Below are 27,586 nucleotides of genomic sequence, written 5' to 3'. Positions count from 1 at the left end.
TCACAAGCGTTTCCACTGCGGAAATTCCGCAGCATAAACGCTTGAAAAACGCTATGTGGGCACGCAGCCTTAATCCATGCCGTTTGCATGGATTTATATAGTGTGACCTAGTTGTCAAGCACTTTCCAAGTGATGCTATCGCCTGGAAAGTGCTTGTCAATCTGCATGCGGAAACGCATGTGGATCCGCATGTATTCTGCAGGGAAAACGCATGCACAATCTGCATGCGTTTTTTCTGCCAGGGAGATGCAGAAATGCAGCAGAAATTTTCTGCTTCATTTCTGCATCGTGGGCACATAGCCTATAACTGAGAAGTGTGACGTAACGTGACGGGAACACGCAATCTGTGACGTCCGCAAAAGGGAACCGCCCCTAAACACAAACCAACCAATGACAGAACAGAACTCACGCCCCTTTGTTACGGCGCACGCACGGCTCTGTGACGTACTCAGTGGGAAGGAAGAGGAACCGGTGGCGCTTGGTGATCAGAGATGGTGGCCGTGATGATCCCGCAGGCCTGCTCGCAGTGTGACGCTGGGGAGAGAAGCTGAGCCCGGCGACTGCGATGGTCTTCACGGTGAGCAGACGGAACATCGTGCCCGCTTTATCGTGCGTGTCACTGCCTGGAAAAAGAGCGGAGCCTGACTGGCCGTGTAGGCAGCGTGCGCGCTGCTGGCCGGGGCCGTGCACTGGCTCAGTCATGGCAGGCTGCTCACTGCGAGGTCTGCTCTCCAGACGGGAAAGACCACAGTGAAAGCTGTCACATCTCCCCGGCCACGGGGGTCCCGGACTCTGCATTCTATATCCGCCCTGTAGGGGGAGTGCCAGACACCACCGCTATGAGTGCAGGGCTGGCATCACCCGCTGCTGACTGTCCTGTACATGGGGCCATTGCCCTGACTGACAGCACCGCGTCCTCTACTGACTGACAGCACCGCGTCCTCTACTGACTGACAGCACCGCGTCCTCTACTGACTGACAGCACCGCGTCCTCTACTGACTGACGGCACCGCGTCCTCTACTGACTGACGGCACCGCGTCCTCTACTGACTGACGGCACCGCGTCCTCTACTGACTGACGGCACCGCGTCCTCTACTGACTGACGGCACCGCGTCCTCTACTGACTGACGGCACCGCGTCCTCTACTGACTGACGGCACCGCGTCCTCTACTGACTGACGGCACCGCGTCCTCTACTGACTGACGGCACCGCGTACTCTACTGACTGACGGCACCGCGTACTCTACTGACTGACGGCACCGCGTACTCTACTGACTGACGGCACCGCGTATTCTACTGACTGACGGCACCGCGTACTCTACCGACTGACGGCACCGCGTACCCTACCGACTGACGGCACCGCGTCCTCTACCGACTGACGGCACCGCGTCCTCTACCGACTGACGGCACCGCGTCCTCTACCGACTGACGGCACCGCGTCCTCTACCGACTGACGGCACCGCGTCCCCTGCCGACTGACGGCACCGCGTCCCCCTGCCGACTGACGGCACCGCGTCCCCCTGCCGACTGACGGCACCGCGTCCCCCTGCCGACTGACGGCACCGCGTCACAGTGGCCCCCGAGGTGGGTATGGGTTTTTGTCACATGTGGCAGCACATCGTGGGACTTTACCCTTAGGAACAGACTTGCATGTACCGAATTCTAAAACTCGGCATCTTCTCTGAAGAATTACTGTAGTTGTTTTTCTTTATAAATTCACCAACACCTGATTATTTCATTGTCTGCGCTACATGTAAAGAATTCCATTCTTTAAGGAAGAATTTGGAGCAGATCTGTTTCAAAATCCTCCAGAAATAAACTTTGTAAACCTAGCCATTCATTCTGTGCATCATGTAATCAGCTAGAACTAGTACCACTTCTGCCTTCTGTAATAACTTATCATCTCATACACTATTCTCATCAGTGACCAAATAGATTATCAGTTTACAGAGTCTGAATGGTCATCATCTTTATTGTAGCTGGCTAACTGGAGCTGTGTAGCCATCATCATTACTATGATAGGAGTTTGTTTCTACCTTTTGGAAAAGGTTACATTAGACTCATTATGCAGCATGGTCTGGTGACTGAAATGGTGACCTCCATTAGATAACATGGTACTTCTCAGCAATGGTCATAAGATCACATAACTTAACGGAGGAGAAAATAGCCTTCATTTTATAGATTTTTTAAGTAGTCTGGGACCCTTGCCATTGGAATGGTCATGTCTGTGGAGCTGAAAGAAATGGCCAGAGTGCTGTACTCTAGTCCGTGAATGGAGAAGCAATGGGCATGCTCTTCCTTCTAACTCCTCCTCCCTGACATTGTGTAGTGAGAAGGAATGGTGGATTCCCCATCATCTCTAGATTGTTAGTAGTAGCTGTGCTGTGAGTGACTCCAAAAGCTGTAATCCTTACAGGTGGCTGAATATCTGTCATACGTGTCAAACTCTGTCCTGTGGGCGAAATCTGGCCCTCAGGGTGATTTTATTTGGCCCGTGACACCAGAACCACCACCCCTATGTGGGCCCCATTATACTGTATGGAGGACTATGTGGGCCCCATTATACTGTATGGAGGACTATGTGGGCCCCGTTATACTGTATGGAGGACTATGTGGGCCCCGTTATACTGTATGGAGGACTATGTGGGCCCCGTTATACTGTATGGAGGACTATGTGGGCCCCGTTATACTGTATGGAGGACTATGTGGGCCCCGTTATACTGTATGGAGGACTATGTGGGCCCCGTTATACTGTATGGAGGACTATGTGGGCCCCATTATACTGTATGGAGGACTATGTGGGCCCCATTATACTGTATGGAGGACTATGTGGGCCCCATTATACTGTATGGAGGACTATGTGGGCCCCATTATACTGTATGGAGGACTATGTGGGCCCCATTATACTGTATGGAGGACTATGTGGGCCCCATTATACTGTGTGGAGGACTATGTGGGCCCCATTATACTGTGTGGAGGACTATGTGGGCCCCATTATACTGTGTGGAGGACTATGTGGGCCCCATTATACTGTGTGGAGGACTATGTGGGCCCCATTATACTGTGTGGAGGACTATGTGGGCCCCATTATACTGTGTGGAGGACTATGTGGGCCCCATTATACTGTGTGGAGGACTATGTGGGCCCCATTATACTGTGTGGAGGACTATGTGGGCCCCATTATACTGTGTGGAGGACTATGTGGGCCCCATTATACTGTGTGGAGGACTGTGTGGGCCCCATTATACTGTGTGGAGGACTGTGTGGGCCCCATTGTACTGTGCGGAGGACTGTGTGGGCCCCATTGTACTGTGCGGAGGACTGTGTGGGCCCCCATTGTACTGTGCGGAGGACTGTGTGGGCCCCCATTGTACTGTGCGGAGGACTGTGTGGGCCCCCATTGTACTGTGCGGAGGACTGTGTGGGCCCCCATTGTACTGTGCGGAGGACTGTGTGGGCCCCCATTGTACTGTGCGGAGGACTGTGTGGGCCCCCATTGTACTGTGCGGAGGACTGTGTGGGCCCCCATTGTACTGTGCGGAGGACTGTGTGGGCCCCCATTGTACTGTGCGGAGGACTGTGTGGGCCCCCATTGTACTGTGCGGAGGACTGTGTGGGCCCCCATTGTACTGTGCGGAGGACTGTGTGGGCCCCCATTGTACTGTGCGGAGGACTGTGTGGGCCCCCATTGTACTGTGCGGAGGACTGTGTGGGCCCCCATTGTACTGTGCGGAGGACTGTGTGGGCCCCCATTGTACTGTGCGGAGGACTGTGTGGGCCCCCATTGTACTGTGCGGAGGACTGTGTGGGCCCCCATTGTACTGTGCGGAGGACTGTGTGGGCCCCCATTGTACTGTGCGGAGGACTGTGTGGGCCCCCATTGTACTGTGCGGAGGACTGTGTGGGCCCCCATTGTACTGTGCGGAGGACTGTGTGGGCCCCCATTGTACTGTGCGGAGGACTGTGTGGGCCCCCATTGTACTGTGCGGAGGACTGTGTGGGCCCCCATTGTACTGTGCGGAGGACTGTGTGGGCCCCCATTGTACTGTGCGGAGGACTGTGTGGGCCCCCATTGTACTGTGCGGAGGACTGTGTGGGCCCCCATTGTACTGTGCGGAGGACTGTGTGGGCCCCCATTGTACTGTGCGGAGGACTGTGTGGGCCCCCATTGTACTGTGCGGAGGACTGTGTGGGCCCCCATTGTACTGTGCGGAGGACTGTGTGGGCCCCCATTGTACTGTGCGGAGGACTGTGTGGGCCCCCATTGTACTGTGCGGAGGACTGTGTGGGCCCCCATTGTACTGTGCGGAGGACTGTGTGGGCCCCCATTGTACTGTGCGGAGGACTGTGTGGGCCCCCATTGTACTGTGCGGAGGACTGTGTGGGCCCCCATTGTACTGTGCGGAGGACTGTGTGGGCCCCCATTGTACTGTGCGGAGGACTGTGTGGGCCCCCATTGTACTGTGCGGAGGACTGTGTGGGCCCCCATTGTACTGTGCGGAGGACTGTGTGGGCCCCCATTGTACTGTGCGGAGGACTGTGTGGGCCCCCATTGTACTGTGCGGAGGACTGTGTGGGCCCCCATTGTACTGTGCGGAGGACTGTGTGGGCCCCCATTGTACTGTGCGGAGGACTGTGTGGGCCCCCATTGTACTGTGCGGAGGACTGTGTGGGCCCCCATTGTACTGTGCGGAGGACTGTGTGGGCCCCCATTGTACTGTGCGGAGGACTGTGTGGGCCCCATATTGTATACTGGTTGGCCTGCGACATTGTCCACGTTTTTCATTTTGGCCCTCTGTGTGTTTGACGTCTCTGATCTATGTTGTAATGTACAGGATCTCCATAAATAGATGAAATAGCACATTACTGATGGGAGACACGGTACAGTAATCTGAGTTCAGCTGCTGCACCTGGCAGAAGAATGTGGCTTGTGCCCCCCGCAGCGCAGCAGGGAGTTTCAGATTTGCATTTTCTTTCTCCCTTTTAAAAGAAATGTTGTACCTAGTAATGGAAAGTAAGACCGCCGGATTCAGAGATGACAGAGATTTAGGAAAACTGGTGCAATGGAATAATTGCTATAGCAATTAGTTTGCTTCCTTAATTATCATATGGGCTTCTGAGAAATTTAGAGAAGCCAAGAACAAGAAAAATACCCAAATAACTGAAAGTAGATGTATAAATCGCACAGTGCAAAAATAATAATAAATAATAAAGGGTATTTAGTTAACATAATTTTGATCAAAATAATGTGAAAGCCATCCCGCCACTTCACGGCAACCCTTATGGGACAGTCCTAACTCTAATATTAAAAACCTTACCATTTGTCATTTCTGAGAAATTGAGTCTGATTGCTAAGATCAAGTGCGCAGGTTTTCAGAATTCGCCCTTTATGCCTATTCGGCAAAGATTTTTGTAAAATCAAAATTGTATCCAGTTATAATCATGGCTAAAGGTCAACGAAGCCTTGAATAGGTGGCATATGTAAAGACTTTTCCTTAAGTTTGTAACACTGTATATTTTGCATGTACTGCAAATACACCAAGCGTATGGACAAAATAAATCCATAGGTTGTTACCAAGTTTGTTGTCTTGGCCTCAGGGCTGTGGAGTCGGTATAAAATGGACCGATTCCTAAAATATATAATAAATTGGGTACAGTAGTACAATGCAGGATGTGCTGTAAATGTTTTCATAAGAATTTGGGAAAGTTGTGAAATGTCCTATAAATGTCTGTTCTGTTCCTGATGTAAGGGTCTCTGCTTAGGTGAGATGAATCTGTGCTGCACTTTATGTACACGCTCAGTAGTGAGGCCGTGCTGTGAAGACGGACATCAAGGGGGCGAAGGTTTGGCTTACTGACTCCACAGCCCTGCTTGGCATACGTTCAGTGGGTATATGGTGACTATACCTTTCAGTGCAAAGTGGCCCATTATGGGAAATAATCTAGCATTTTTCTATTGGCCATGTAAGCACCTGTATTGTGTATGGGTGCATATGACTGGAGTGTCCTTTCTGTGCTTATTTATATATATATATATATACTGGTGTAATATTACTGTGTTTTCATTTACTTTGTTTAATTTCAAATTCTTGTTTTTCCTCTGAAAGAAAAATAAGATGCCGAATCTTGAGGCCCAAGTAACTAGCAGCTTGCTGCAATTTCCGGAGATCACAATAGAAGCTCTCCAGGAGGATGAAATTAACCTGGAATCTGTCTTGCGTGCAAAGTTTACCCCAGGTAAGAAATATGTAACATCTAATAGAACGATGGTCTGTTTGCTCATTGTTTTACCAAATGAATGGTAAAGGTTTTTTTTTCCAGTCTTCTTTAATCTTTTCTGATAAGTGATGATTGTTAGATTGGTGGGGTAAAAGTAGGACTAAAGTGGAGTTCATACAAGCGTATCTTGTGGTCCGTATACGGGCTGCATCGCCTGACCTCGTGGCCGGCTTCCCAACCTTAGCTTACAGCCTCGGGTCTGAAGCGGTACGTTTTGGACCTTGTGCTTCATATACGGACTGTAAAATACAGTTGTGCGAGCCCTGCCTTACACCGATCTAACAGTTATCCCCTATACTATGCAGCTAACTCTCTGTTGTGGGGGCATATGCCCAGTGTTTCTTGTAAAAACTTATATCTTTAATCTGTTTTTACAAATATGAAGTTATAGGCTCAGAAAAGGTTGGCAGTGCATGTGTGTAATTTATTTCTCTTTTCTGTAAAGGGAGAGCTGGGCTTGCTTGGCTCGCATGTGGACCCCAGCTTGAAGTTACCAATTCAGTAACGGGTGAAAGACTTTCTGCATACTGTTTTAGCTCAGTGACTGAGAGACCTCCCACTGTTGTCGCTGTCAAAGAGTTTTCATGGCAGAAGAAGACAGGACTTCTTGTGGGTCTGCTTGAAGCAGAAGGCAGTGTTCTTTGCTTGTATGATGTCGGCATTTCAAAAGTTGTTAAAGCAGTGGCGCTCCCTGGCTCGGTAAGCACTTCTAAACTTGATTGATTTGCTCGATCCTTTTTGGGAAACTGTTATAATTTATATACTTTTTTGTGCTTTCAGGTAACGGCTGTTGAACCCTTAGTGAATGATGGCGGAGCCAATGCAAGTACTCAGCATTTACACCAGAGTCTAAGATGGTTCTTTGGCGTGGCAGCTGTGGTTACAGATGTTGGGCATGTTCTTCTTATTGATCTATGTTTAGATGATATCTCTTGCAATCAAGATGAGTTGGAAGCGTCAGGTATTTTTCTTAATAAATCAGGATTTTTAAAATGTATTTTAACAAAACTAAATCAAGTTGTGTTAAAGGGGTGACCACATTTTAGTAATTGATGGCATATTACTAGGATTTGTCAGCACACAATAAACACAAGGGGTCTGACCTCTAGAGCACCCAACAATCCTAGGAATAACATTTCCCTTCTGAACATTGGTGTGAGGCCACCTGCTGCGGCACTTCTTCATTCAAGTGGATGGGGCTCTTTGCCTTTCCCAGCACAGTTCAGATATCACGACCACCTTTGTGCAGAAAAAAAATTAAGAGCCTGAAATGCGCCCCCCCCCCCACCCAAATTGGTTTGGGGCCCCAGAGATCAAGTGATGGCATATCACATATCAGCATTATGCTATTTACTTGATTTGGAATTCCCTTTATGATTTCACAAAACAACATAATGCCATTAACCTCTTTAGTGCCTTTGCGATATACTGTCTGTATTCATTCCTCGTGGTTTTTAAGATGTCTGCTTGCTGTCCTTTATTAGTAATATTCATTGTTTGCTTCTGGTGGATAAACATTTTGCACTGGTCATGTGATGGGCACATAGCTACAGCGCTGTGTACACACGTGCTTCTCACTAAATTACAATATCATCAAAAATGTTATTTCAGTTCTTCAATAGAAAAAGTGAAACTCATATATTATATAGAGTCATTACAAACAGTGATCTATTTCAAGTGTTTATTTCTGTTAATGTTGATGATTATGGCCTCCAGCCAATGAAAGCACAAAAGTCATTATCTCAGTAAATTAGAATTAAAAAACACCTGCAAAGGCTTCCTAAGCATTTAAAAAGGTCCCTTTAGTCTGTTTCAGTAGGCTCCACAATCATGGGGAAGACTGCTGACTTGACAGATGTCCAGAAGGCAGTCATTGACACACTCCACAAGGAGGGTAAGCCACATAAGGTCATTGCTAAGGAAGCTGGCTGTTCAGAGTGCTGTATCAAAGCATATTAATGGAAAGTTGAGCAGAAGGAAAAAGTGTGGTAGGAAAAGGTGCACAAGCAACCGAGATAACCACAGCCTTGAAAGGATTGCTAAGAAAAGGCCGTTCAAAAAAATAGGGGGAGATTCACATGGAGTGGACTGCTGCTGGAGTCATTGCTTCAAGAGCTGCCACCGCACGGACGTATCCAGGACATGGGCTACAAGTGCCACAATCCTTGTGTCAAGCCACTTATGACCAATAGACAATGCCAGAAGAGTCTTACCTGGGCAAGGAGAAAAAGACCTGGACTGATGCTCAGTGGTCCAAGGTGGTGGTTTCAGATGAAAGTAAATTTTGCATTTCATTTGGAAATCAAGGTCTGAGAGTCTGTAGGAAGAGTGGAGAGGCCACAATCCAAGCTGCTGGAGGTCTAGTGTGAGGTTTCCACAATCAGTGATGGTTTGGGGAGCCATGTCATCTGCTGGTGTAGGTCCACTGTGTTTTATCAAGACCAAAGTCAGCGCAGCCGTCTACCAGGACATTTTACAGCACTTCATGCTTCCCTCTGCGGACAAGTTTTTTGGAGATGGAAATTTCATTCTTCAGCAGGACTTGGCACCTGTCCACACTGCCAAAAGTACCAATACCTGGTTTAAAAGCCATAGTATGACTGTGCTTGATTGGCCAGCAAACTCGCCCGACCTTAACCCCATAGAGAATTTATGGGGTATTGTCAAGAGGAAGATGAGAGACACCAGACCCAACAATGCAGACGAGCTGAAGGCTGCTATCAAAGCAACCTGGACTTCCATAACACCTCAGCAGTGCCACAGGCTGATCGCCTCCATGCCACATTGCCGCATTGATGCAGTAATTGATGCAAAAGGAGCCCCAACCAAGTACTGAGTGCATTTACTGAACATACATTTCAATAGGCCAACATTTCGGATTTTATTTCATTTTTCAAGCTGTTATAAAGTATTCTAATATACTGAGATACTGACTTTTGTGTTTTCATTGGCTGTAAGTCATAATCATCAACATTAACAGAAATAAACACTTGAAATAGATCACTCTGTGTGTAATGACTCTATATAATAGATCACTCTGTCTGTAATGACTCTATATAATAGATCACTCTGTTTGTAATGACTCTATATAATCACTCTGTTTGTAATGACTCTATATAATAGATCACTCTGTGTGTAATGACTCTATATAATAGATCCCTCTGTGTGTAATGACTCTATATAATAGATCACTCTGTGTGTAATGACTCTATATAATAGATCCCTCTGTCTGTAATGACTCTATATAATAGATCCCTCTGTGTGTAATGACTCTATATAATAGATCCCTCTGTGTGTAATGACTCTATATAATATACAGTATAAGTTTAACTTTCTGTTTTGAAGAACTGAAATAAATTAACTTTTTGATGATATTGTAATTTTGTGAGAAGCACCTGTAGTTATGAGCTATGCCCGTATGTGTCTTGTATTACAAAGACTGACTTTCACTAGGCAAATTAAAGGTTTCTATTCAATTACATCAAATGGAGGTATTGAAAACTGTAGAGAATTAATGTAGAAAGTCTATTAAAATATTGTATAACTTGTATTTAAAGAAACCGTAATATATTTAAGGGAAGAAGTAAATTTAATCTAGTGTAAAACAGTAAAGAGAGGCGAGGGATTTGCTGCAGTGGTATCTTTCATTTACACATTATAGCACTTGCTCACTTAGTTTGGGAATTAGTCAGACATCAGCATAGAGAAGACCCAAAATGGATAGGACAGACTGCACGATGTAAAATGTGTCAAATATTCCTATTGTTTTTCTACCCTCCGCTCCTCCCTCCTGTCCTTATATTTGTTGTAGGATCTGTCTTTTGGTAGGACATAATGAGACTTGGTGTAAGGAGAAGCACAAATCAAGATGGTGCAGGGAGGTGGCGAGGGTGGACTTCGGTTTTGCTTCAGTTTGGGCATTTTAAAATGTCCAGAACAAAATGGGTATCTAGGAGCGGGCTTTACTCCAATGTTCTTAATACGGACAGACCTTTTTCAGATTCCCAATTGTTATTCAAAACTCCTTTTAAGTGGTCACTGATTCTATAACCAACGCTGAAATCAATACTACAAACCGCTCATCGCTTTTTGCATGTTTAACTTGCTGCCTCCTGATAAAGTGGCTGAAGAGCTGACTAAAATGTAGTTTTTTTTATTTTCCCTTTTAACAAACGTTCTGCGGCTGTTGGTATTATTCCCCTGTACCTGGGATAGGTTGTGTTGGATGTAATGACATGACAGCGTAGCTCTTCTCCTAGGGGTTTTCCAGGGGGTTCCTGGCCCTTGTAATGACTGTAAATGCTGGAAGTGAGATCTGAGAGTGATGAGATTTTTTTTTCCAAAACTCGCCATTCCCTCTGAAAAAAAAAACCACAGCTAAAATGTGTTTTATATCACCTTACTGCTGGTTGTACTGCTGTATTATAGCCATGCTACTTTTCTCTGTGTTCTGCATAGGGGCAGGAGAGCAGGAGCCCCTCAGGTCTGTATAGGACACATCATAGCTAGTCTTTACTTAACAACTTATTCCACTGAAAATCAGAGAGGAAATGTAACAAATGTTTGTTCCTCATGTACAAACACGACAGCTTATGTAATTACAGGCAAATAGACTTAAAGGGGTTGTCCACTACTGGGACAACCCCTTAAACGAAATGTTCGGCCCCCCAATAAAAAAACCCCTATATTCACATCCCGTGCCGGCTCCGTTCCAGCGATGTCAGCACTCGCGGTCCCGGGTCTGTGATGCGGTGGAATGACCTGTGATGCCCGGCGCCCAATCAGTGCTGGCGTCAGTCTGCGCCTTCGTACAAACTGAACATGGAGGATCCCAGATTTCTTCTTCATGTTTAGTTTGTCTGAAGGCCGGGACTCTGACGCCAGCACTGATTGGGCGCCGGGCATCACAGGTCATTCCACCGCATCACAGACCCGGGACCGCGAGTGCTGACACCGCTGGAATGGAGCCGGCATGGGAGGCGAGTACAAGTTGTTTTTTTTGTTTGTTTTTTTTATCAGGGCTGAACGTTTAGTTTTAAGAAGGTGTTAGTGACAACCCCTTTTAATGTTGAAATGCTTGTTTCTGTCAATTTATTTATAGACCTTGAAGTCATTAGTGGGATACCTGCAGAAATCCCTAAACTCCGAAAAGCGGCTAATCGAGAGAGACGACACATAGGTCTTCAGCTGCTTGCACCTTCTGGAGCCATGGTCACCACAGTCAGCTATATAGCTAGAACTAATCACCTGGCTGTAGGATTCTCTGATGGATACCTCTCTTTATGGAACATGAAAACTTTAAGACGAGAGTAAGTAAAGTTTTGTTTATTTTTCCATATTCAAATGCATTACTTCATTCTTAGATACATTTCAAGATTTTCCCTCACGTGGCTGTATTAAGCTTGTTTTATTAGGGAAAATTGGTATTTTTTTCTGGCCACACATTATTGTACATAGTAATTTAATATATAACTTTGATTAAAATGTGTGTATATAATGATTTTTTTCAAAGCTACGGCATATACTCGTGTATAAGCTGACTTTTTCAGCACATTTTTTTTTATGCTGAAAAAAAAAAAACCCTCGGCTTATACTCGAGTATATACTTACATTCTGGCTGTGGGGTGGGAGAGGTTGCGGCGGAAGAGCGGTGCACAGTCGGTAGCCGGCTGCTGCAGCTACCATGTGTGCCTGCTGCTAAAGAAAATTAATATTCACTCTTCTCCACGCCCATGGGGGTGGAGAGGAGTGAATATTCATTTTCTTTAATAGCGCACACTGTCAGTCGCAGCCACTGGCTCCGTTATCCTCTGTGCATGCTATTGGAGCACACCGTATCGCTGAGCTGCTGCAGGAAACAGACTGCTGCGACTGACACTGCGCTATTAAAGAAAATGAATATTCACTCCACTCCACACCCATAGTCCCGGCGTGGAGAAAATTGAATATCCCGGCAGCTCACCTCAGCGTCTGAGGGCGCATGGCAGTGGCGTCATGCGCTCATCAGCTGCTGGAAGAACAGGACGCAGCACTGGAGCAGAGGGAAGGTGAGTAGAAGTGTGTCATTTTTTTTCATGTGTGCATTGATGGGGGGCCATGCATACCAGGATTGGGGATGAGGATGATATGCACACCAGGATGGGGAAATTTACCAGTAGCTGCTGCATTTCCCACCCTAGGCTTATACCCAAGTCAATACATTTTCCCAGTTTTTTGTGGTAAAATTCAAGGCTTATATATATATATATTTTTTTATTCTGTCCAAGTTGCATTGAAAGCCAATGGGAGGTGGGAAATGCTTAACCCCTTTACCCCCGAAGCTTGTTTGAACGTTAATCACCAGCGCAATTTTTACAACTCTGACCAGTCTCCCTTTCATGCAATAACTCTGGAACGCTTCAACGGATCCCACTGATTCTGAGATTTGTTTTTTTTCATGACATATTGCAATTTGTGATAGTGGTAACATTTATTTGATATGATTTACGTTTATTTGTGAAAAAATTCGAAATTTGGCGATAACTTAGAAAATTTTGCAATTTTCAAACTTTGAATTTTTATGCCCTTAAATCAGAGAGATGTGTCACACAAAATAGTTAATACATAACATTTCCCACATGTCTACTTTACATCAGCACAATTTTAAAACCAACATTTTTCTTTGTTAGAAGGGTTAAAAGTTGACCAGTGTTTTCTCATTTTTACAACAAAATTTACAAAACTATTTGTTTAGGGACCACATCACATTTGAAGTGACCTTGAGGGGCCTTTATGACAGAAAATACCCAAAAGGGACACCATTCTAAACATTGTACCCCTCAAGGTGCTCAAAACCACATTCAATAGATTTATTAACCCTTCAGGTGCTTCACAGGAATTGTTGGAATGTGGAAGAAAACACTGAACATTCTACTTTAGACCCAATTTTTTTTTTTTCATTTTTGCAAGCGTAACAGGATAAAATGGATCCCAAAGTTTGTTGTGCACTTTCTCCTGAGCACGCAGATACCCCAAATGTGAGGGAAAACCACTGTTTAGGGGCATGGTGGGGCTCGGAAGGGAAGGGGCCCTGACTTGGCTATTTGAATGTAAAATTTTATTTTTACACCAGGACACACCTGAAGCAGAATACTACTGTCAACATTGTTCCTTGCTCGTGCTGATGCATCGGCATGGGATAATGATGAGGGCAGCATTGATCACCCAGCGCTTGGGAACAGCGTTAACTTTGCCACTGATTCCCAGGTGCCAGTTCGTGTGCTCCTGATGCGGCACACAGTTGCCACACGTATGTCACACAGGTACACACGGACACGGTTATCTCCGGTACCAGTATTTCCTTTACCGGAAATATCAAGACGCGTGAAACCGGCCTTACTCTGGACTCAGTCTGGCCTCTCTTTAGCTGTGTCCTGTTTTTCAGTCGTTAACAAAACTGTGCCCGACAGCACTTTTATGCACGCCTAATAAAAAGACTGACAATGTTGGATCACAGGCCAGACGGCGTCCACGGTGCCTCCATCTGCCTCATTACAGGGAATCTTCCGCTGGGGGTTCCTTCTGAATCGCATACTTACATGGAAGCCCTAGCGTAAGCGCTCAGCACAGAGCGCAGGATAAATGTGAGCCGAGCCATACTGCGATCTTTGGGAGGCAGAATGAACAAAGCAGCAGATGAAGAATTGTTTTAATTTTTTACGCCGTTCCTCATGCGGTGTGAGTGATTAGATCGGGTTTTTATCTTTGGTAGCTGTCACACACTAAAAACATTTTTGTTTTTTTGCATCACTATATTTTGAGAGCTATAAGTTTTCCATATTTTAGCCGACAGTCATGTGACCCCTGACGAAGCTGCTAGTGGGCAGCGATACGCGTGGGTGACCACAACAGGTATACTAACTTTGACCTCTTAATAGCGCATACAGTTATTATATTACACTCTGTATACTTTTGAACTCTATGAGTGCCTGCATAGTAGATGGTTTATGATTAACATTATGATCAGGATGTTTAGGCGATATTATTAGATGTCCTCCTCTCTTTTGATTGATCCTATTTATGCATCTTGTATTGTATCAATATTCTATATACTACTGCACTTTATAGTCATTCACTATTGAACCTTATGATCATGTACTTTTCTATCTTGGGCTATTTATGACTTTCTTTATGGTCACTATGACACATGTCTTGAATGATGACTGATTTTTCTATTCTAGTTAACCTGTTGGTGCATGTGTGGGATATTACGCCCTCACATGGTTTTGCTTTCCTTTTTTAAATGCTTTTAATGTTTTTTGTGTGGTCTAATGTCTTTTTGTCAAACTTCTGTTCAATAAAATGTTATATATTTTTGTAATACAAATATTTGGGTGCCTGGCTCTTTGTACCTGTGGCTCTTTCTCCTTCTTTCCACACCATGGCAATGATGTCACTGGGTCTCCGATTCAAGAGCAGAGCGGCATTTGTTTTTCTGCTCGCTCGCTAAATGTTGCGATCGCAGCATTTAAGGGGTTAAAGTGCTGGGAGCGGTGCGGACACTGCTCCTGGCTCTGGGTTCCAGGTATCAGCTGGCACCCGCCGGCAACCGCGGCTGCACAACTTGTGTGGGCGCGATCGCCGAGAAGTAATAACACTTACCTGGTCCATAAGGTCCAGGGCACAGGGACGTATTATTACGCACAATGTTAGAAAGGGGTTAAAAAATCTGAACATTTTAATGTAATGATTTTGAGAATTTGGAAAAACCAGAATGAGCACCAAAAATGATTTTCACTGCAGGCGCTATGTAGAGCACTTTGATATTTTGCTACAGACTCAATCAAACATCTGACCACAATGATTAAAGCGAACCTGTCAGCAGGATTTAGCCCTTTAAATTAAAGGCATGGCGATAATAGCACTGTGGTGCTGATTACTGATACCTGATGTGAAGGGATCCGCTCAGTGGCTGTTGAATACTCACCTTTATGACGTTTTCAGAAAATGACGTCTTGTGTGCGTCAGAGGCGGTGCATATGCAGTGATGGCTGCGTTGTGGAATTTTATAAAGTATGCGAGTCCCTGAATAATCTGTTACCTGCTCCAGAAATAGAGGAGTCTGGTGTGGAGGGGTGGAGAACCAGAAGACGACCCAGCCCCCACGCCCTGTCCTGAAGCACAAGACACCATTTTATGAAAACTTTATAAGATGAGTAATCAGCAGCCACTGAGCGCATCCCTTCACACCAGGTATCATATTAATCAGCATCGCCGTGCTATTATGGCCATGCCTTTAGTTTATAGGACTAAAATCTGCTGGCAGGTTCTCTTTAACCGGTGTGAAATGTGCTTGCCGGCGCTTAGTGTGGTGGGCTGCATCATGTTTGTACAGGCCGGATATCCAGAAGCCGTGATGTGTTATTATAGCAGCTCTGCATGCAGTTATCATCTGGGATAAATCATAATTGTATGTCGCTTTGTGTAGGACATTTTAATGACTTAATGTGTGTGTATATATATATATTTTTTCAGATACCATGTTCAAATTGAAGGGGGCAGAGTTCCTGTTTTCTCCGTCACTTTTCAAGAACCTGAGAATGACCCCCGAAACTGCTGTTACCTTTGGGCTGTTCAAACAAGTCAAAGGTAATTGTTAAAATCCAATTACTAACATTGCATCCTTTCCCCAAATTATTTTACATTTCAAAATTAAGAGTTCTGTATTTTGTCATTTCTTTAGCTCTCCAGTTATGTTCTCATCATAACCTTTTAATCTTTTCTACTATAGTGGTAGAGATTTAAGCTTTCATTTGCTGCAGTTGGCTTTTGGGGACAGAAAACGTTTACCATCAGGACAAATTATGTATGAGGTAAGATGTCTGTATATTTTTATTCTGTATGGTTTGTAATGTAAAGGGGGCATTCTCAAGTTGTCTGTAGAGCACCTCACAGCTCTGAACCCTCCTTACTTCCTTGGTGAGTGCTCCTCCTCGAGTGACACTTCTGGTCAGGAGCTTTGTTTTATTACAACATTCACACTGTCATTGTTTGTTCTGTTACCACTTTATTTACATTATGGATGTATACACATTTGACTGCTTTAGGATCTTCACCCACCTCCAGCTGGTGGTCACTGTTCACTTTCCACTACATCTCTCCTGTGTCCCTTGCTGTCTTTGGTTATGTTTAAGTCCTTGCATATATTGTGTAGGGATTCATGCTCGGCAGTAGACGGCTTTTACACAGGCACTGGATTTTATTTTTTAAAGAAAACAAAACCATAAACACAAAATCCCTAGCCTTGTCCAGGCACTAACTGAACAAAATAGACCTTGGCTACTCATACACGACTCAGCTAGTCCAAGTTTGGTCAAACAAAACTGCTATTGTCCAAAGCAACCACTCATATTTGCAGTTTGGCGCACATGGCCTGTGCAGTCTCTTCTCAGAGTGGAATTCTGGCTTGTCTCTCTCTAACATCTCCAACACAACCCACTCTGCTTAGTCTTCCCCAGCTGACTGACTAAGGTGAACACCTAGCCTGGCTATATGCAGAGAAATCCAGGTGCACTTAATCAGAATCTGTAGGGCTAAGTTTTAACCCTTTGCACCATCTGCCAAAACAGAGCCTATAGGGCTTCAAATTGATTCAAATGTGAGGCTTGATGAGCTGCCACTAGATTCACACTGCCTGAATTACAGACGGCATGAAACATCGTGGTTGTACGATTACAGCCGTGTACACTTTTCACTGGAACCCCGCAGCATTTCAGAGAAAAATTTGTTTGAAAAGCCAGCCATGGACTATAGAAATAGACCTGACAAATCCGGCATGGTCCTTGGCTCACTTGTTCCTGCCCGCTCCAGTTGATTGATTTTGACAGGTCTCCTCCTATGTACACACACATGGTACAGACCTGTCAACCACCTGGAGTGGGGCAGGGAGAGGCTAGACTAGGTATATCTATTCCTATAATATAAATCTATCTATCTATATGTCAATTATTCTTTCTTTATTTTTTTTTACAGAACTTGGAATACTGTGAGGAAAGGTATAACCTGGATCTTTCAGCGAATACCCTATTTTTAAGAGGTCAAACAAACAGCATGAAGTTACTGGGCTGTCAGACTATAGAAAAATTCCATGCTCATAGCGAAAGAGAAGACGGTCTCCATGATGGTTTGTTTTTCTGTATTTTTCTCTTTCATGTCTTTTATTATGTTTGCAAGGCATATACAGAAACTGATCTGAAATTTGACTATGTAGAGTACAACAAAGTCTTATCTCATACATCATTGTTAATCAGAAGCCGACTAGATTAAGTTTCTTCAAATGTAAAATATTTGGACCATCCTGGTCTGTCTGTACACGCTATTGTATACGATCACTTTCAAAAATTGGAAAATCCCTTTAACCCCTTAATTTTGGGGTCTTTAGGACAAATATATATTTTTTTTCCATCACATTTTTTGAAGATATAGCTGAATGAGGGCTTGTCTTTTGTGGAATGAATTGTATTTATAGGTGGAAATAGAAAAAATTACAAATGTATGTATATATGTGTATGTATGTGTGTATATAAAACACACATATATACATACACTTTGCATTGTTCACCATGCAGCTTCGCATAAATGTTGATATCATTATAGTAATCAGAGATATGGAATGTTTTTCAAAGGATATATATATATTTTTTACACTACAATATTAGTACCCTAAGGGAACTTGAACATAAAATCTCATGATCATATTGTTAACGCACATCGCTACAGTGAATTACCTAATTTATCCCCGTCAACCTATCAAACCCCGACTCTGGCAGTATCTGTTAAACTGTACTGTATGGCAGACCAAAAGGCCATTTTCGGGCTCTTGGTTGCCATAGTCCATTGGCACCGCTGCGCACATTAGAGGTGCTGATGATGGTCTGACAAAGGGAGCGCTCTTTTTTTTTGGTCAGATTCTTTGTGTGCTGTTGTCACTATCGGCATATCAGATTGAACTGCTAAACCTGGTGAGAACACATCAGAATCCTGGCTGTGTATATCAATTGAGCTCCTGCTGCTCTGATGCAGAGGCTGTACCGTACAGATCCCTCAAGCAGTGCACAAAGTGACCTGATCATGACGGTTTTATACATCAGTTTGAGTTAAGGAGAGAATGTTTTCAATCCCCAGAAGTACTTTTTTCTACATAATTGAATCTACAGTTAGGTCCATATATATTTGGACAGAGACGACATTTTTCTAATTTTGGTTCTAGACATTACCACAATGAATTTCAAACAAAACAATTCTGATGCAGTTGAAGTTCAGACTTTCAGCTTTCATTTGAGGGTATCCACATTAAAATTGGATGAAGGGTTTAGGAGTTTCAGCTCCTTAACATGTGCCACCCTGTTTTTAAAGGGACCAAAAGTAATTGGACAATTGACTCCAAGGCTATTTCATGGACAGGTGTGGGCAATCCCTTCGTTATGTCATTCTCAATTAAGCAGATAAAAGGCCTGGAGTTGATTTGAGGTGTAGTGCTTGCATTTGGAAGGTTTTGCTGTGAAGTAAACATGCGGTCAAAGGTGCTCTCCATGCAGGTGAAACAAGCCATCCTTAAGCTGCAAAAACAGGAAAAAAAAACATCCAAGAAATTGCTACAATATTAGGAGTGGCAAAATCGACAGTTTGGTACATCCTGAGAAAGAAAGAAAGCACTGGTGAACTCATCAATGCAAAAAGACCTGGGCGCCCACGGAAGACAACAGTGGTGGATGATCTTAGAATAATCTCCATGGTGAAGAGAAACCCCTTCACAACAGCCAACCAAGTGAACAACACTCTCCAGGAGGTAGGCGTTTCAATATCCAAATCTACCATAAAGAGAAGACTGCATGAAAGTAAATACAGAGGGTTCACTGCACGGTGCAAGCCACTCATAAGCATCAAGAATAAAAAGGCTAGACTGGACTTTGCTAAAAACATCTAAAAAAGCCAGCACAGTTCTGGAAGAACATTCTTTGGACAGATGAAACCAAGATCAACCTCTACCAGAATGATGGAAAGAGAAAAGTATGGTGAAGGCGTGGTACAGCTCATGATCCAAAGCATACCGCATCATCTGTAAAACACGGCGGAGGCAGTGTGATGGCTTGGGCATGCATGGCTGCCAGTGGCACTGGGTCACTAGTGTTTATTGATGATGTGACACAGGACAGAAGTAGCCGAATGAATTCTGATGTATTCAGAGCCATACTGTGTGCTCAGATCCAGCCAAATGCAGCCAAACTGATTGGTCGTCGTTTCATACTACAGATGGACAATGACCCAAAACATAAAGCCAAAGCAACCAAGGAGTTTATTAAAGCAAAGAAGTGGAATATTCTTGAATGGCCAAGTCAGTCACCTGAACTCAACCCAATTGAGCATGCATTTCACTGGTTAAAGACTAAACTTCAGACAGAAAGGCCCACAAACAAACAGCAACTGAAAACCACCGGAGTGAAGGCCTGGCAGAGCATCAAAAAGGAGGAAACACAGCGTCTGGTGATGTCCATGAGTTCAAGACTTCAGGCAGTCATTGCCAACAAAGGGTTTTCAACCAAGTACTAGAAATGAACATTTTATTTACAATTATTTAATCTGTCCAATTACTTTTGGTCCCTTTAAAAACAGGGTGGCACATGTTAAGGAGCTGAAACTCCTAAACCCTTCATCCAATTTTAATGTGGATACCCTCAAATGAAAGCTGAAAGTCTGAACTTCAACTGCATCTGAATTGTTTTGTTTAAAATTCATTGTGGTAATGTCTAGAACTAAAATTAGAAAAAATGTTGTCTCTGTCCAAATATATATATGGACCTAACTGTATGTAACTATATTCCGCAAAAGCATTAAAAAAAATCTAAATGTTTAAACCTTTTCTGCTGTTTAGTAGATTTACTCTTTCAGAGCACTAGATGCTGTGCATTAGATGAAATTAAAGGGGGTGACCACTGCTGGACAACCTCTTAAAGGGAAACTGTCACCCCCTGGGACTTTTCAGACCTCTAATATGGGCATACAGGTGATAGAAATGTAAATCTATACATACCTGTATGCCTCATATTAGAGGTCTGGTTGGTTTGAAATGTCTTTTTATTCAATCTGTTTACTGATCCTTGGGGGACGGGAAGAAATCCCCGCCTACTTTATGAATTACAATGTCCCCCACACCCACTCCCTTGCCCTGTGACATGCAGTCTCGTCTTCCAAGTCCCGCTCCTGCTCACATCACCTTTAACACAAGGCGCACTTTTTTTTTCTCCTAGCTATGTGACTCCCTGGCGTCTGCTCACAAGATCACTGCTGGAAACATAACCGGGAGAAAAAAGTGTGACTCGTGTTAAAGGGAATCTGTGGCCCCCCCGGGTGATATCATACCACTACTATGGCCATACAGGTTATAGAAAAGTAAGGCTATGTGCCCACGATGCAGAAATGCATGCGGATTTTACATGCGTTTTTCCCGCCAGGTAGAAGCATTGTCAAGCGTTTTTGCATGCATTTCTACATGCGGGTTATTAAGCGCTTTTCAAAGCAATTTTAGCATCACTTGGAAAGTGCTTGACAACTTGGTCACACTATATAAATCCATGCAACCGGCATATATAGTGTGACCAAGTAATAGTTAAAAAGGAAAATAAAAATAAATGAATAAAATAAGAATGGTGAAAAGTAAAAAATAAAGATTGTACTTGCCTTCCGATGGCCCGTGGTCTTCTTCTCTGATGTGTCCAGTTTCCCCTGTGTCTCGTGGTGGTGTGAAGGACCTGCGATGACGTCATTGAGTCATGTGACAGGTCACGCGACCGCCGACGTCAGTGGTCGCGTGACCTGTCTCATGACTCAATTACGTCATGTCAGGTCCTCACACCACCGCGAGCCGCCCAACACACCGCACGCATCGCTGAGGAGACCGGGAGGACATCAGAAGGTAAGTATAATCTTTATTTTTTTATTTTAAATTCTTTTTTTTTACAGGTACCATTTTACAATTACGCTGCGTGTCCGCAAAATTAATGGACATGCTGCGTATTTTTCCGCATTGATAATCCGCAGCGGAAATTTCCGCACAGCACATGCGGATTATCATTGGGGATCATGGGGCACATATTACCAAGCGTTTTTTAAGCGTTTTCGCTGCGGAAATTCCACGGCAAAAGCTCTTGAAAAACGCATAGTGGGCACACAGCCTTAATCTATACATACCTGCATGGCCCATAGCTGAGGTCTGATTGCAGAGAAAAGCACTTTAATTAATTATTTTTTCCACAGGCTTGAAGCAAACCCCGCTTATGTGCTTATTATTCCCCTAAATCCCCGCCTCTCTGCTTAATTGTCATATCCCCCCACTCCCCTGCATGTCACAGGACCCTGTGTGGTGCACTGTGCTCCCTGACTTCCGGGCATGCGCAGAGGGCCGCTCACATAGAGCGCGCTTTGCTTCATCCCGGCCTCGACTCTCCGTGCACTGTGCTGCAGGGTTCTATTGCGCAGGCGCCGGGAGTCACCGTCACTTTCCGGCACCTGCGCAATATAAACCTGCAGCGCAGAGCACAGGTAGACGGGCCTGGATGAAGCAAAGCGCGCTCTATGTGAGCGGCCCTCTGCGCATGCCCGGAAGTCAGGGAGCACAGTGCACGTCACAGGGTCTGTCACAGGGCCCTGTGACGTGCAGGGGAGGGGGGATATGATAATTAAGCAGAGAGGCGGGGATTTGGGGGAATAATAAGCACACAGGCGGGGATTGCTAGGCGTCTCCCGGACACCAAGCCTATGGAAAAAAGAATTGATTAAAGTCCTTTATGCCCAGAGGTCTGATATCGCCCAGGGGGGTGACACATTCCCTTTAAAGGTGAGGTGAGCGTGCGCGGGACCTGGAAGATGAGACTGCACGTCACATGCAGGGGAGTGGGGTTGGGTAACATTGTAATTCACAAAGTAGGCGGGGATTTCTTCACCCCAAGCATCAGTATACGGATTGAATAAAAAGACATTTTAAATCAACTAGACCTCTACTCTGGGCCATAGCGGTAGGTATACATTTACATTTCTATCACCTGTATGCCAATATTAGAGGTCAGATAAGGGCCAGGGGGTGACAGATTCCCTTTAATAATGGACCAAGTTGCTATCTAAATTAATAATGGTGAAAAAAAGCAATATGATGTTGCTCTTCTGTTTTTAGCCTTCTGTTCCCCGCTTGTCTCTTAACATACAAATATCCCATAATTGCTGCCGTGGTCATGTGACATTTGTTCATGCCAGGAGATCGGCAGAGTACACAGGGCTGAGGGCAGAGGTGCAACGCCGACAGATTGGTAAATCCAACATGGTAAGCTAAACCTCCGACTCCACAGCACGGCCTCACTACTGAGCGTGTACATAAAGTGCAGCACAGATTCATCTCACCTAATCAGAGACCCTTACATCAGGAACAGAACAGACATTTATAGGACATTTCATAACTTTCCCAAATTCTTAGGAAAACATTTACAGCACATCCTGCATTATACTACTGTACCCAATTTATTATATATTTTCAGAGTCGGTCCATTTTATACCGACTCCACCTAAATGGAGACCGACTCCACAGCCCTGGTTACATTTATTAAATCAGTAAGGTGACTGAGGTTGAGACGTCAGTGGAGTAGCTGTATAGAGCTACTATATATGCATATGTGCTAATCAAACTGCCCTGCAGTTACGCAATGTGGCACTTAGCAGTGGTATTTTTGTGCCAGACATCCATATAACTGATTTGTGAGCTACAGTGTATAGTTTGATGGATAGATATATTTGTGTGTGTATGTATGTAAATTAACACATGTGGAATTATATACTTAACAAAAAAGTGTGAAACAACTGAAAATATGTCTTATATTCTAGGTTCTTCAAAGTAGCCACCTTTTGCTTTGATGACTGCTTTGCACACTCTTGGCATTCTCTTGATGAGCTTCAAGAGGTAGTCACCGGAAATGGTCTTCCAACAATCTTGAAGGAGTTCCCAGAGATGCTTAGCACTTGTTGGCCCTTTTGCCTTCACTCTGCGGTCCAGCTCACCCCAAACCATCTCGATTGGGTTCAGGTCTGGTGAATGTGGAGGCCAGGTCATCTGGCGTAGCACCCCATCACTCTCCTTCTTGGTCAAATAGCCCTTACACAGCCTGGAGGTGTGTTTGGGGTCATTGTCCTGTTGACAAAATAAATGATTGTCCAACTAAATGCAAACCGGATGGAATAGCATGCCGCTGCAAGATGCTGTGGTAGCCATGCTGGTTCAGTATGCCTTCAATTTTGAATAAATCCCCAACAGTGTCACCAGCAAAGCACCCCCACACCATCACACCACCTCCATGCTTCACGGTGGGAACCAGGCATGTAGAGTCCATTCGTTCACCTTTTCTGCGTCGCACAAAGACACGGTGGTTGGAACCAAAGATCTCAAATTTGGACTCCTCAGACCAAGCACAGATTTCCACTGGTCTAATGTCCATTCCTTGTGTTCTTTAGCCCAAACAAGTCTCTTCTGCTTGTTGCCTGTCCTTAGCAGTGGTTTCCTAGCAGCTATTTTACTATGAAGGCCTGCTGCACAAAGTCTCCTCTTAACAGTTGTTGAAGAGATGTATCTGCTGCTAGAACTCTGTGTGGCATTGACCTGGTCTCTAATCTGAGCTGCTGTTAACATGCGATTTCTGAGGCTGGTGACTCAGATAAACTGATCCTCAGAAGCAGAGGTGACTCTTGGTCTTCCTTTACTGGGGCAGTCCTCATGTGAGCCAGTTTCTTTGTAGCGCTTGATGGTTTTTGCAACTGCACTTGGGGACACTTTCAAAGTTTTCCCAATTTTTCGCACTGACTGACCTTCATTTCTTAAAGTAATGATGGCCACTCGTTTTTCTTCGCTGCTTTTTTCTTGCCATAATACAAATTCTAATAGTCTATTCAGTAGGACTATCAGCTGTGTATCCACCAGACTTCTGCACAACACAACTGATGGTCCCAACCCCATTAATAAGGCAAGAAATCCCACTTATTAAACCTGACAGGGCACACCTGTGAATTGAAAACCATTTCCGGTGACTACCTCTTGAAGCTCATCAAGAGAATGCCAAGAGTGTGCAAAGCAGTCATCATAGCAAAAGGTGGCTACTTTGAAGAACCTAGAATATAGGACATATTTTCAGTTGTTTCACACTTTTTTGTTAAGTATATAATTCCACATGTGTTAATTCATAGTTTTGATGCCTTCAGTGTGAATGTACAATTTTCATAGTTATGAAAATACATAAAAATCATTAAATGAGAAGGTGTGTCCAAACGTTTGGTCTGTACTGTATATATAATATATGTATGTGTGTATGTATATATATATCTATATCTCTATCCATATGTATATTTGTCACAGGGCCCTGTGATGTGCAGGGGAGGGGGGGATATGATAACTAAACAGAGGCGGGGATTTAGGGGAATAATAAGCACATAGGCAGGGATTTCTTGACATTCTACAGGAACGGGGAAGGAGACAGTAGGTTGGGGGTGGTTGCAGTAGCTTTGGTGTTGAGGTTGCAGCAAGCAAGGTCATGGCAGGCTGTAAGCTTGTTTGAAGAGATGGGTTTTCAGGTTCCGTCTGAAGGATCCAAATGTGGAGGCTAATCAGACGTGTTGAGGCACAGAATTCCATAGGATGGGGAGAAATCTTGGAGGCGATTGGGTGAGGAACGAATTAGTGTGTAGGAGAGGAGGTGGCCTTTGGAGGACTGGAGATTACGTGAGGAAATATATCGGGAGATTAGTTCAGAGATGTACAGAGAGGAAAGGTTATGGATGGCTTTGTAGGTCAGTGTTTGTAGTTTCAACTGGATATTCTGCGCAATTGGGGGCCAGTGAAGAGATTTGCAAAGGGGGGTAGCGGAGGAGTAGCGATGCGAGAGATGAACCAGTCACGCAGCAGAGTTGAGGATGGACTGGAGGGGTGTGAGAGTGGTAGCAGGTAGGCCACAGAGGAGCATGCTGTTGTTGTCGAGGCGGGAGATGATGAGGGCATGCACAACCAGTTTAGTAGATGGAGGGATTCTGGAAATTTTTGAGCTGCAGGCAACAAGAGGTGGCGAGAGCTTGGATATGGGGTTTGAAGGACGGGGAAGATTCAAGGGTTACTCCGAGGCAGCGGATTGCCGGTACTGGGGAAAGTGTGGCGTCATTTATTGTGATAGAAATATCAGGTGGGGAAGATACGCAAGATGGGGGAAAGATGAGTTCAGTTTTGTCCACATTGAGCTTTAGGAAGCAAGAGGAGAAAAGGAGGATATGGCTGATAGACATGCTGGAATTCTGGACAGCAGAGCGGTGACATCTGTGCCAGAGAGGTAGATCTGGGTGTCATCAGCGTACAAATGGTATTGGAAGCAGTGAGATTTTGAGCTGTCCCAGGCCAAGGGTATAGATTGAGAAGCGTAGTGGTCCTAGGACAGAGCCTTGAGAGACTCCCAGAGTGGGGGCGGGATGAGGAGGTAGCGTGGGAGATGCTAAATGTGCGGTTAAAAAGGTATCAGGAGATCCAAGATAGGGCAAGTTTTTGATGCCAAAGGAAGAGAGGATCTGTAGTAGGACTGGCAGTGGTCTACTGTGTCAAAGGCTGAGGACAGGTCAAGAAGGAGAACAGAATTGTCAGCTTTGGCTGTAAGTAATTAGTAATTTTGATAAGGGCAGTTTCGGTGGAATGGTGTGGGTGGAAGCCAGATTGTTAGTTGTCGAAGAGGGTTAGATGAGAAGTGAGAGGAAAGTTCAGCGTGAACGTGTTGCACAAGGCTTTTGGAGGCAAATGGGAGCAACGATATAGGGCGGTAGCTAGACAAGGCGGTTGGGTCGAGGGATGGCTTTTTGAGGATGGGCATGATTGTGGAATGCATGAAGGCAGCGGGGAAGGTACCAGAAGTTAGTGATTGGCTGAAGAGATGGGTAAGGGATGGGATGAGTGTGGGGAATGAGTGTCGAGGGCGACCGAGTCAATAGCTGATGTGAGAATGGCATTGTAGAAAGCAGTGGCGTTGACGGTGTCGTGGAGTGAGGATATGGATATCAGTGGTAGAATAGAGTCAGAGAGTGTACGAGTGTCTAGATGTGCAAGGTTTCTGCGGGGGTGTGCTAGTTGCTGGGCATGGGTGGCAGGTGAGGAGAACTGGGATGAGAGAGTATATGGTGGTCAGATAAGGGTAAGGGGGAGGTTTTGAGGTTAGATCGGGAGCAGAGTCGGATGAAGGTGAGGTCTAGTGTGTGTCCGTCTGTGTGGGTAGCTCAGGAGGACGAAGTCCAAAGGATGAAGTAAGCGACAGGAGTTTAGATGCTGTTGACTGGCGAATGTCAGTGGGGATGTTGAAATCACCCATGTTGATTGTGGGAATGTCAGCAGAGAGAAAGTAAAGAAGCCAAGAGGAGAATTGGTCAATAAAGGCAGTGACCGGGCTCTCAGGTCGGTATGACAGCCACTTCGAGGGAGAGTAGATGCGGACAGAGTGGACTTCAAAAGAAGGGAGGGTAGAGGTGGGATAGGGATAAAGGTGTAGTTGGTAGAAGGGAAAAGACCTACTCTTCCACCATGTCTGTTACCAGGGCGAGGAGTGTGGGTGAAGTGGAGCCCACTATAACACAGCGCAGCAGGGGAGACAGTGTTGGCGTGTGTCAACCATGTCTCTGTGATGCCCAGGAAGGAGAGATGGGCCTCTCTGAGAGGTAAAGAGGTCGTGGACAAAATAGAGCTTGTTGCAGACAGAGTGGGCGTTCCAAAGTGCTCCAGAGAGAGGGAGCAGGGGGGTGGGCGTTAGGGGCACGGGTTTTATTTGGGAGAGGTTGCGGTAGTTTGCAGTTGGTTGGAAGCGATAGGAGGAGGAATTGGTGGGAGTTGTGAATTATGGGGCTCCAGGATTGGGAGAAGGAGAGTGTCCGGCTTGTTTTATGTTTATAGATAGATCTGAGGTTGAGGAGCAGGTGTGCAGATGAGGTCAGGTGAGGGGGTAAGCGGGAAGGAGAGATTATTATTTGGTTAGAGAGTGCTGGGGTTTGGGGGATAGCGAAGGAGAGTAAGGATTAGTGGTGCAAAGACAGCAAGGGCGTATGTAAGCATAATGAAGGTTTAAGTGTGAATGAGAGAGAGAAACTAAGCACAATTAGTAAATAGTTACTCCTACCTTCTGGCCTACTTCCGGCTTATTTCAGATTAAGACCCTTAAGCACGACCCTTCAGAGCCAGACCCATCTTTATCTAGAAGTTTCATCTCTACCCAATGTGGGT

General features: G+C 45.0%; 1 protein-coding gene across 1 annotated transcript in view; it reads left to right on the top strand.

Annotated features, from left to right (window-relative positions):
• Positions 1-417: 417 nt before the first annotated feature.
• The window catches only part of LOC141221657 (protein ELYS-like), a 120,174-nt gene continuing 93,005 nt past the window's right edge, over positions 418-27,586 (top strand). The window contains exons 1-8 of the mRNA XM_073666554.1: positions 418-577; positions 6,108-6,237; positions 6,725-6,978; positions 7,060-7,240; positions 11,381-11,588; positions 15,793-15,906; positions 16,049-16,130; positions 17,290-17,440. Coding sequence (XP_073522655.1) covers positions 566-577; positions 6,108-6,237; positions 6,725-6,978; positions 7,060-7,240; positions 11,381-11,588; positions 15,793-15,906; positions 16,049-16,130; positions 17,290-17,440 — 1,132 coding nt within the window. The 5' untranslated portion in view covers positions 418-565. The remainder of the gene's footprint in view (positions 578-6,107; positions 6,238-6,724; positions 6,979-7,059; positions 7,241-11,380; positions 11,589-15,792; positions 15,907-16,048; positions 16,131-17,289; positions 17,441-27,586) is intronic.

The sequence above is a fragment of the Phyllobates terribilis genome, unplaced genomic scaffold, assembly GCF_046119375.1.
Source record: "Phyllobates terribilis strain yellow unplaced genomic scaffold, ASM4611937v1 Scaffold_327__1_contigs__length_2127877, whole genome shotgun sequence".
Lineage (NCBI taxonomy): Eukaryota > Metazoa > Chordata > Amphibia > Anura > Dendrobatidae > Phyllobates > Phyllobates terribilis.
The sequence above is the reverse complement of the archived record's forward strand: the minus strand, read 5'-3'. Positions and strand labels throughout refer to the sequence as shown.